We start from the raw sequence: 11799 nt of genomic DNA on the forward strand, positions 1-11799 counted from the left end.
TAAAGTCCTGGTACCATAATCCAAAAATATTAAATGGAGTGAAGGGGAGGACACTTGTTTGCTGAATGGATTTTTTTCTTGCTATCCCGAAAAATATTTAAAAAATGATGTAGGCAATTCATTCGGGTTAAGGATGTCAATCAAAGTATTATTTTATCTTCAATGAGGTATCCCAGTGTGGATATAAAAGTGCATTCATCTATTTCAGTTGAATGTGGGCAACTTGCCCAATGGCTTCTTCTAGTGCGTAATCCTGTTTGCAGACGTCAGATTTTACACATCGAATGCATCATTTGAGGAAGACTTTTCGGAGTTGCTGCATTTCCTGCCGTGTTCTGGATGAAGCAACCCTGATGACATCATCAAAACTCAGACATTATGGCGTTTCAACAAAAAAGTCTTTGTTATGGACTGGCCATGTGGAATTTGAAAGATGCAGGCTGTCGGGCCTTAAGAGCAAGACTAGTCGTTGATAGGTAGGTTTGAACTCGACTGAACAAATGTGAGATGGCTTCATTTGGGAAGGGACTCAAAAGACTGCAATAGACGTGAATTTTTGATTCACTTGCTATGAGGTTTCACCTATATTGCTATCGAAGCGTCTTGCAAGAATGTTTGAGTGCTGATAGATAGGGAGGGGCATGTGTTGTCTTTTTTAGGACTTTGCTCGCTCAGATTGTCACTGTTTGAGAGATCTGAGCACTTCCGTCAATTTTATGACACTATCATCAGACACAAAATGACCACATAGACGACAATATTTTATCTTTTGACGGGATGTGCGTGTGAACCTCGCAGAAGGAAGATGAACCACGCTAAGTGAGTCAGCAGCCGGTCTCGGACGAGTGTCCACACTTGTAAAACGTCTCGAAGGAGGCAGAGAGCGCTCAGACAAACAATACTCGCGTTAATGATTCAGCTCAAGTCATGAAGTGACGTTGAGAAAGCATATACAAGCGCCTGGTCTGTTTGTACACTTTGAATGGAGTGTAAACCATGTGGTTAACTTCTCAGCCATGCTAAGTCAGCGAATTGTCATCTTACCAATACGTACAGTCGCGGTCCAGTCTGGCTCTAATGGGCCAATGCGCCACATTGGACGGATTTATAAACTTCAAGGTAATTGTCTGATCTTTCCTAAGCCGAAAAGGTACAGGTAGTCAGTCCCAAGATGACAAAGTCAAGCGGACAAAAAAAAAGGCAGAACCACTGACAAGTCATTATTCTCAGTGTTTGTTCTTTTCCTTCAGTCACGCGTTGTTGACAGTCACATTTTGGAAAAATTGAATCGATACCCAGCTGATTGAATGCGATACTGATCGGTACAGAAGGTGATCTGTGAAAACAGGCTCAACGTCAAAACCTCGGAACTGTGAACTGAAAAGGGCCAATTCCTTGCCTGCTCATTTTGTTCAGAGTCTAACTCTAAAGCAGTAGATTTAAAGGGTGCAAGACAGACTACACTCTGAACATTTCACCAGTCAAGTGAGTGTTATTGTGACATTGACTGGAACTCGATCCCTCAAGTAGCGCCAAGGCATCTTAGTGAACCACCACACTACCACTGCCACTCATCAACAAATAAAATACCGTCGCTGTGGCAACACTCCAAGTCACAAATGTCCATTCCTTTGCCCGCCCCCCTCAACCTACACCCCCCCCCTTGTCTCATGAATGACAAAATACTTGAGTCAACCCTTTCGCCACAAACCAACATTCAGTTCTTTTCTTCCCCCCAATGAGTGACGTCAACCAAGTTTGGAAACTTCCACCAGTTGCTGCTCCAACACAGCTCCCAGTACAATTAACATTGTGACCATATATAAAGAACACGGCATCTAGTTCAACTTCCTCAGGAAGAGGAGCATTTGTTTATATTTCCATAGCTTCCTATGAATGCAGGGGGGTTTTCTTGGCGGATATACAGCGTTGTCAAAACTTACAATAGCGGTCATGATCGCAGTGAGAGCAATTTATCTTCAGTTGCTGACTCATGTTTAGGGATACAAATTTGCAATAAAGAAGGCAAGTCATTAAAAATCCCCACTGACTCATTAGTCTAGCTTTTATCAGCAGACTCAGACTTTGTCCCTGTGTTGGTTGTAGGATTGTGTCATTCAACTCAAAATGTATTTGTAATTATTTAAACTCTTGTAAATATATTGGAGATGTAAAAAGTCAATGCGCTTTCTCAAACAGAAAATGTTTTACATTACTGGCCAATGAAACAAAAGAATCCCGAACCTTGCCCCCAACTACAAGAATTTTGGTTCCATTTGAAGTCTGTGTTAAATTAGTTGTTTTAGCCATATATTGCCTGTGTTTTTTTCCCCCTTTATTTGTAATTAGCGGTGGACATTTTAAGTAAGCCATTCATTCAAGATTATTACAGCCACGTTTGACGAAACACACACGCACACACAGTTGGAATTCTGGGTGAATGGATTACAACACTGAGCTAATCCCTCTTTTTCACTCATTTGCTGACCCCTGTGACTCTTTTCTCTCTTATTGTGCACTCACAAAAGAGCCTGCTCACATGGTTTTATAACTCGATAGGAGACTGCACATTAAGGATGACAGGCCAATGTTTTACATCTAAAGGGCCGCGAAGGACATCGTTTAGGAATTACTCGAAATCACACCACTGTCTTTTTTTCCTCCCTCCCCACTCATATAGGGTTTTATATAAGAGCATTTCTGAGAGGTAATCCTAAATTTGATCCATAATGACCGTTCAAAGTTACAAACGCTATACATTTCCCACGGCTGATAATGAGAAAGACGCGTTGGAACATTGTAAACACCTTCAATATGTGCGGAATCCGAAATTGAAACTCACCTCCCGTGAATTTAGAGCCAAGGGTGTTGCATTAAATCGCCGATAGAGGGCGCGCTAAAACCACTTTCAAGTGATTGGCTGCATCCTTCGCTGAGGAGTTCTCCATCTGAAACAAAACACATCTGTCTGATGTTTAAGATTTTGTTTAAAAATGCAGCCATTATTATACAGGACAAATATGAAAGTATACATATTAAGAAATTTCAATATAATGAGACAAGCACAACAGGTTGCTGCCGACTGCAATGTAAAAAGACATTGAGTGCAAATCAAAAGCACAAATCTTATCAGTTTTTCCAAGTCTTTGCAAGTGCTTGGAAGAATGACGTTAACACCCATTTCAAAGGCTATTTGGATCTCGGAGATGGCAACAAACTGTTTTTCAGGAGAAAATGGTTGTGTATTATATTTCAGAATGCTAATTAAATAGCAAGTGGTGTCAGGAAGAAAGCAGGGCAGAAAAATAAAAAGGTCAAGCATCTTGAATGACGCTATGAGAAAGTGGTTCTATAAGATTCTCATAAATCACAGATGATGTTATTAGTTGAATTTAAAATACTAACGATGACATCATAGCACAAAGTTATCAGATTATAGCAGAGTGGGGGTCGGAGCGATGAACAAACCGCCACACGTAAAAGCTTAGGTGAAAAGTCAAGGAGTTCAAAATATTAATTGACCTTAATATAAGCAAACAGAAATAAAATGTCACATTATAAAGAGTTTATTGCAGGCAAACAATACTATAAATAATATGAGCACACTATTTATATAAAACAACATTCTTTTTTACAGCCTGTGTGGATTGCTAATAAACAGTCTTTGAGTCTCAGATGAAAACGAATGCTTAAAGCAGCGGACTTGAGCCGATGCCGACAATCTGAATTTTCTTTCTTTTTTTTTTTAAACATACAGATTTGTGATGCTTATCGAGTATAAACATCTGCACTTTGAACAAAATGGGAACACTTATGAGAAAAACAAACGCCACAGCAATCTATGTCCCTCATGGTGGTTATTTTGGAGTTGAACTAGTTTCAAGAAGGCTAAAATATACTTCTGGAAAAAACAAAACAAACGATGAAAGTGTCCAGAAACGAAGAAAATATTAATAGCTCAACTTTTTTCTTTTAACAAACATTTCATCGATTGTCTGCCTTTTCTAATCTACTTTGACCGGAAGCAAAGTGTCAGATGTGCAACTTTGAACAGCTTTTATTACAACGCTTATCGTTTACGGTCAAATAATATTTGGAGGCTATGAGACAGTAGCTTGTTTTGCTTCACAGCTTTTCAGCAATGTGTTTGGAGTTGCCGCTCATGTCATTGCTGTCGTTTCCTCTCCGACTCTAAACAGAAATTCTCAAAGGCTTCTTCGATCTCGGGATCCATCTCATCGTCAAAGTCGTATCTGTGAACAAAGCAGAAGACATTTTGTTTTCCTCTAAATCATTAGGGACACTTGCGACCTTGATATGAATAGGCTTAAGCACACGATGACAGGCACGCAGGAGTGATCTTGGACCTTTTTGTGTTTTGCACACTACTGCTAAACTGAATCGGTGATCCTTATGAGACAAGGTTGCGATTCAGCAAAAGACAGAAAAGTCATGCTGAACAAGAAATGCCCTGTGGAAGATCACTCTCAAGATGTCATCATAGTAATACAGCGGTTCGACAAGTCTGTTTACGGCAATTTTAAGATACAAGGGTTATAGTCCCGGTCAGCAAACTACAGCCTGCGGGCCACAAAGAGCCCGCACTGTTCCTGAATCAGGCCCGCCAGTGATTTACTACTACTTGCAAATGAAATGAAGAAAAAAAAAATCTCAGTAAAATAATTAAATAGTGTTGGAAAAATATTCAATTGCACTATTGGCTGTGAACGGGACTGAAGAGACGACAGTGTGAAAACAAAGCAATAAAAGAAAAACAAAGGGGATATGAGTACTTACTCATCATTTTCAGTTTCATTATCCCCACCGAAATCATGGAAGTAGTCTTGCCTTTCCATCAGCTCCTGGTATTTCTCAGCATATTCTGTCAAAGCAAAATAGTCCCACTAAGAAGGAGAAAGGCTTTCCTATAACGACTTCTCGCACGGAGCAAACCATAAGTCCAGCAAGACAAGAAACGTAACAACCAAAGCAGTGTGAATCAGGTTCATTCTTTTGGTATAGCTCCTCCACGAATACACTACATTCTTACCTGGGTCTGCTGCCGTAAAAGGAGTTCCGTCTTCTGTGTAAAAAGTGGGCTCATTCTGTTAGAAAAAGTCGAGATAATTAAAAGAAAATTAGGGGGAACAGCATGAGGAGTCCAGTACACGTCACACTCACCATGAAGTAGTTGGGATCGTTGTCGGGCGTAGCATTGCTGGTCGCAGTAGCACACACTCTTCCCCAGTCACTGGACCTCAGCTCAACTAGCTTGAGAAGCATTTGTCGGACATCCCTGAGGCAGGAGGAGCAGACTTTATCATGCTGCTTTGATATTTGGCGCCATCCCCGTTGATAGAACACGTTGAGCTGCTTACAAGCACACACCTACTGCAAGTGGCATCCAGTACAATAGTTTCGATCCTCTGGATCAGCTCTTCCATGAATGGGTTTCCCCTTTCTTTCCAAGCGTCGTCCAACGCGGAACCTGTCAGCTTTAAAAAGTTACAAAAATACATCAATAAATCATACAGTAAAGCAATTGCTAAACTCAAACGTGCAAGATGGAATACGCCATTAAAGCTTCGGAACCTTGAGCAGTTTCACAGCACAGATGATGTTTGCATCCGCAGGACTGGAGAGCAGCGTGTTCAACACGTCTTTCAATGCGAGCAGGAGGATGTGCGCTCGGGTTAAAGCTCCTTTGCTACTCTTTAACTAAACAAACACAGATTCAAACGCCTTCTTAGTTTCACACATTAGGACGCACTTTGTTGGCCGACCAGACGTCACGTCAACCACCTGGCACATATGGAAAAAATAAAACAAATGTTGACATTCACCCCTACGAGCAATTTTGAGAATTCAATGAGCCTTGTGTGCAGGATTTTTCAAATATGGTAGGAGGTCGGCGTACGTGTACACACGTCCTAGACGAGATTCAAACCGTTTGACTGTGAGGCAGATGTGCTAACCTCCTCCCCTGTCACAATGCCAACTGGTTATCAATTCTGTATCTCATATTCTGTTTAGGATCACGGGGACAAGTTTGCATATGCGAGAAAAGTGGAGTGGCAGTCGGACTCACATGCATACCTAAAAATCACTGAGCAGGCATCAACCAGATCGATCAGTTGGGTGCACCACTCTGTGCAATTTTAAATGTCAATTAGTGTGTTCACTTTATAAAACAAATAATAACATTAATAATTATATTCAAAAATAAATAAATAAATAAAATTGACATTTCAAGCAAGCATCATGCAGAAATTAAGAAAAAAAACTGTCGAAGACTAAATCTACACTGCGTCCGCGTAGTAACATTTTAAACACAGGCAGCACGGTTAGTTTCGCTAGTGGTTGGTACATCTGCCTCACAGTTCTGAGGATCTGGGTTTGTTGGCCGATATGTGCCCTGTGATTGCCTCGCACCCCAGTCACCCTGATCCACACCCCAAGCCTGAGGTCAGTTAGGACAGACTTCAACTCGCCTGCAACCGTAATGACGTCAAGCACTTTAAAAAAACGGATTGATGGATGGATTGCTGAGAATACTCTTTAACTGGAGAAATTAGGACTCCTTACCTCCAGATGAAGATAGAGCTCTCCGAGAAAGAGCGCAAATGCGTGGAACTTTTTCTGTGTGTCAGGGTCTCCTTGCACAGCTACATCTCTCTGCTCAAATTCTTTTTGACACCTGCAATACACAATGCTTTTGTTGTTGTGTGGGGGACAACAAAACTGTGAGGTAGCGGGACTAGATCAAAGAAGGGAAATTTTACTTTTGCAAGAGAAGCTGGCGAAAGTTACCACTATGTGGGCTGAGGTTGAGATGATGGGACAGATAGTTACAAAGTCGTGCTCCCGTGTAAGCGAAGTTGGGAATGGCGGTGGACTGCAATGAGAAGGACATGAAACACTTGCGTGAGATACTTTTACAGAGTGAACTTTCCGGAGACCTATTCATGTATTAACATTAATCATTTCCACAGCACAAGGGTGTGCTTCGCACATGATGCATGGAAATAGAGGATTCATATGCGGACGGAAAGGTTTTGTAAAATAATTTATTATTTTATTTATTCTACATAAATGTTTCGGTCTTATAGGTAAGGCTAAAATGAAGGTAAATGAACCATGAATTAATATGAAAGACTACAGAGAAGAAGAATGCATCGCTCATGCTTAGCAATATGCTGGAGACTCCTGTCATAAGATTAAAGACAAAGAGCAGCTAAAGCAGGCACCAACTGCCATACCTCTGTGTAGATCAGCTCCACCAGTTCTGCCAACAACCCCACTGTGGTAACGTACGAATTAAGCACGCTTGTTATGTGTTCAACGTCCGACTCAAACATTCCAGGAGAGGAGCTCAGGTGGCAAAGGAAATCCCGCACCATTTCGGCCAAGGACGGCGCACTGAAAGTGTCATCATTGTCCTCATAGAAAGTCTGATCCTTAACAAGAAAAAGGCAACAAAAGTAAGTCATCAAAAGAAATACAAAAGAATGGCCTCATTATGCTCCTTACATCATTTTGGTAGACAGCAGTCGGGACAAACTCTGGAGCGCTTGCAGAGAGTGTGGATGACTCAACCAAGGAATCCAAATTATTACACCCCATGGACACAGAAGGACTGTTGGTATTTACACTGTGCTGGCCTACGCTCTGTCTTTTACTGTCTGAAAGGAGAAGACAAGAGATTGGAAACTTTTGACCTGAGAAACATGCTTCCAAGCTGCAAATGTTTTGTCGTAGTCGCCTGCCTCCCTTGATTCCTTTCATGCTAAACTGATAGACATTTGATACGTCATTGATTAAGAACAGTGTTTATATAAATGCTTTGACAATTTGGTGATTTATTTCTTCAAGAAGCAATTGTAATAATATTTTCACATTATTATTTTTGTGGGGTGGGAAGGGATGGGTAGAGCCAAGTCGTGATTGAGTAGAGAAGTTTCTTCAGCATGACCACGTTTTTCTCGGCAAGGAACTGTCAGATACTCAGGCTGTAGGTCACGCAGAATCAGCGACACGTCACCCCGCCACAACTTGTTTCTTCTTACTGAATGAACAAAGCAAACACCACAGGATATCTATGTAGGCGTGCTGGTTGATTCCTGACCCAGAGAGAAGGGAAGAACTGTCATTTGCAGTTGGGGTTTTGAAAAATATTTTGTGTGACTCTAGTACTGGAACTTTTCTGACACGCATTTATAGGTTTCACTTTCTGAAATGACTGACAAATATCTTAAAATTTTTCAGGATTTTTAGATACTGCACATCATATGGAAAAGAATCACCGTTTTTTTGTAATGTAGCGGGTTTTGTTATATGTTGGATTGCCAGTGATTTTGCAAAAGTGGTCACCTGACCATAACGTACAATTGCCACAGAGTTCATATCTTTTTGTTTACATGTGATGTTTGCTGAGACAGAGCACCTTTAAATGTGTGTATATTTATATATTGCCAAACGAGTTTTAATTCGAACCAACGTCACCAACTACGACAGATCTTAAAAATGCTAAATGCTAAAGTAGCTCCATCCGGAGGTTATTTTCGGTTTGCGCTCACGATGACACTTCCACATTTGGACGCGGCGAAAGTCGTTTGCCTTTTAGCGAAGAGAATGCTTAAGTTGGATGCGTTGAAATAGAGACGACGCACTTTGGCCTATAGTAACCCGATAAAACAGGTCCATGTTAAGAGCGTGGATTCGAATATGAAAGCTAAAGGCTAGTTAACGTTAGCATGTCTGTCTGTATGCTCTTTACCTCCACTACCACCCGCAGCGCCATTTTCAGTGGCCGTGCTAACGTTGCAGTCCACAGCAGCTTGGTATGTTCGAGGCTGCCTCAAAGGTTCCCTTTGGTTGAAAAATGCTAAGCGACTATCACTGTCCCAACCCGTGCTCGGGAGTTCGGCGTCTACTGGAAGGTTTCGGCTTCTCCCTGCTCCGGGAGCTCTGTTAAAATTCTCGTTCATGACCCGCTTGTTTTTTTTTTCAGCTTTACAACTCAAAAGAAAACATCTACAGACAACGAAGAAAGTCCGTATTCCCGAACAAGTCCTGGTTGTTTTTTTTTTAGCCAATACTTGCTTCGTTTAGCTCATGTTGGCGTTTCGTCCATTATTAACTTTTAGGGCCACTTCCTGACAACAAACCCGCTGTTGTTTTGATATTAGAGGGAGAGATGTCGTCATCTACTGGTGTGGAGTGGAAGCGCAGCATTTGAGAGGACCGCACGGGAGGGGGAATAAAAAGTTCTCAGGCTAGGCTTCTGACCCACCTGAACCCAAAAAAAAAGACCGTGATAAAAAAAAAATTCAAGAATGTATCCATCATCAATGTGAATAATAACCCAAGTGCAATGGAGCCTATCCCAGCTTTCTTCGGGTAGTAGGCGGGCTGCTCACTGGACTGGAGGCCAGCCAATCGCAAGGCACACATAGACAAACAACCATCCACGCTCACACTCATTTTGAGTGTTCAATCAACCTACCACTCATGTTTTTGGCATGGGGCTAGAAACCGCAGTACCTGGAGGAAACCCACGCAGGCTGGGGTGAACATGCAAACTCCACACAGGAAGTGCCAAAGCCGGAACCGAATCCTGCACCTCTGAACATTGAGGCCATCGTGCTAACCAGTCGGATCTTTCAACTGCTTGTCTGCACCGTGGCTAAAGAATTTAAATAACCTGTTGAACAGAATGGCAACAAGCACAAGTCCTTACATTATACACTTTAGAAAATACATTTGTATTGTGTTGTACAATTGCCCAATGGCGACACCACTTACAAACGTTCAGCAAATTCATTTTTCTTGCCGAAAAGCCAATTGTACAAAAAGGTAAAGAAAGTATTTATTATAAAAAAAAGATGTAATATCTGTAATTTCTCAAATAAAAAATTAAACCAATCATTCCCAAATCATGTGAGTATTCATAAAGTGTGAAATTGACCTCTCGGAGACCTCACTGCTATGGTGCTTCCTTTGATTTTAAATTGGTATCTAAGGGAGAAATGAATGTCGAAATAATTATATTACAGCAAATTGAATGACAATGAAGAGTTTTCTACGTGATTTTGTTCATTGGAACGCAATCTCACAAACATGATTGTCCCGCACACTATATTTGGAAGCGCCTCTCCCAACCCAAGCTCATTCGGTAGTGGCCCACTACAAACATGTGTTGCTCCAGACTTCTCAGTGTAAGTATTCATTAGTTGTGTTCAGCCTGCGGCCATTTTCCACTTGTTTCCCAAAGCTGGATCACATTATGCCACAGTGAATTCCCGCGCCAGAATGCGAGGACCTACTTTTGATAAAAGATTAGCGTGCCTATTTTCTCTTATTGCTGTCCCCCATATGCCAGCGTCCCGGAGGAAGTTTGAACACTTTCAAGTGTCTGGGGAGTGCACCAGATGACAAACGACGCTGGTGCTAATGGTGGAGGAGGGGTCGGGCACAAGTGTGTCTGTTGATGGACCTCACTCCCTACAAGGCCACTATTCATTAGCTCCCTTTGGGTTTTTTCCCTGGTGCCTCATTATATAGTATCAAGAGCCATTAGGCACGAATTAAAGAAAATTCAAGGCTACTCTGTGGTTTAATTTCATCCAGGGGGCCAAAGACCTCCATTAGCTTGTGTTAAGCTAAATTACCTTGGATTTCGTAACACTAACTGTCTGATACAGTAAATACCATGCCACTGGAGGATTGCATGGCAGCATTTCTTATTCCATGAGTCACCACAAGAGGAAAATGGAATGTTAAATCCATCTGTCCATTATCCAAGCTACTTATCCTTGGCAATAAAAGAAAAAAGAAATCTGAAAAGTGCTATAGTCGTTCTTTGCTCCTCTAATAAAAACGACTCGGTTGGGACGGGTAATAAGAAATTACACGGGGTCCTCAATTTTTTGGGTGGAACCAACATATGATGTTTTGGGGTGAGGAGCAGTGCGCAGTGACACCGCTCACTAGCGGTGGGTCGACTTGCCTTAAATTATATTCAAGTACAGTTACCGCGCCACTTCACGGCTTCAGTGCCTTGCAGGTTTCTGCAAATGATTTATCAAAAAAAGAATTACAGCTATATCGGCAGCCATATTGTGGAAAACACATTGTTTCAAAGAGATCATTTGACTCTGTGGCTTAGTACATGGCCACGGGCACTCATACAAGGCGCATGATTGGTTCCTTGGATCGAGATCGACCAATGAGAGCATGAATGAATTTATCCCGCGAGATGATTGTCTGCGTTGACCCAGCATGTTCTCTTGTTCTAGCGCACCAGTGTCGTTAATCTACGAACGGCATTTTTGAACAACGTTCGGAAACTCATAACATTATTCAACTGTGCCGTTGAGTTAGTCAGAGTCGAGAAGCATAAGCGTATCGTAAACAGCTGTGTTCAGAAGCTGTGAGCGGACCACACTCAGCAAGCCAAGGATGACGAAACATTGGCAAATAAAATGTTCAAGTGTTTGTTTACAGTTCACCTTAAAACGGGTTACCTTAACTAGAATCAAATTAAATAGAAAGGTCATCGTTGATGTTCTTGCGCAAAGTAAAGGTTAAGCCATGATTACATCCGGTGATTGTGCTTCTTCCGGAAGAAATCATGGCTTAACTTTCGCTTTGCACACTAACATCAACAAGGACCTTTCACTAAAATGCAGCGCGAGATTCTAGTTGAGGCAAGCCAATTTTAGGATTAAAACTGGAAAGGTTAACGTAGTTATAAGTGACAAATATTTAGAAGGTTGGGAACCATGTTAGGGTGTATTA

At 41.6% G+C, this 11799-nt stretch overlaps 1 protein-coding gene across 1 annotated transcript; it reads right to left on the reverse strand.

Annotated features, from left to right (window-relative positions):
* Positions 1 to 3550: 3550 nt before the first annotated feature.
* Positions 3551 to 9165, reverse strand: paip1 (poly(A) binding protein interacting protein 1). The gene is made up of 11 exons (XM_088290998.1): positions 8777 to 9165; positions 7531 to 7682; positions 7260 to 7457; positions 6783 to 6895; positions 6586 to 6697; positions 5593 to 5718; positions 5389 to 5495; positions 5182 to 5296; positions 5051 to 5105; positions 4798 to 4882; positions 3551 to 4253 (listed from the first exon to the last, which is right to left on the reverse strand). The coding sequence occupies exons 1-11, from the start codon at positions 8985 to 8987 to the stop codon at positions 4166 to 4168; spliced, it is 1362 nt and encodes a 453-aa protein (XP_088147124.1). The 5' UTR covers positions 8988 to 9165; the 3' UTR covers positions 3551 to 4165.
* Positions 9166 to 11799: the final 2634 nt, after the last annotated feature.

This window comes from Idiotropiscis lumnitzeri, chromosome 1, assembly GCF_059441095.1.
Source record: "Idiotropiscis lumnitzeri isolate Australia: NSW breed Sydney's pygmy pipehorse chromosome 1, RoL_Ilum_1.0, whole genome shotgun sequence".
NCBI classification, from domain to species: Eukaryota; Metazoa; Chordata; class Actinopteri; order Syngnathiformes; family Syngnathidae; genus Idiotropiscis; species Idiotropiscis lumnitzeri.

Excerpts from the sequence above, each read along its gene's own strand:
- paip1 (XM_088290998.1), bottom strand. The coding sequence starts at position 8,987 with ATGAACGAGAATTTTAACAGAGCTCCCGGAGCAGGGAGAAGCCGAAAC. Across the intron at positions 5,496-5,592 it reads GTGCTGTGAAACTGCTCAAG|CTGACAGGTTCCGCGTTGGA; the intron begins GTTCCGAAGCTT and ends AACTTTTTAAAG. Across the intron at positions 4,254-4,797 it reads AATGAAACTGAAAATGATGA|ATACGACTTTGACGATGAGA; the intron begins GTAAGTACTCAT and ends CTTTGTTCACAG.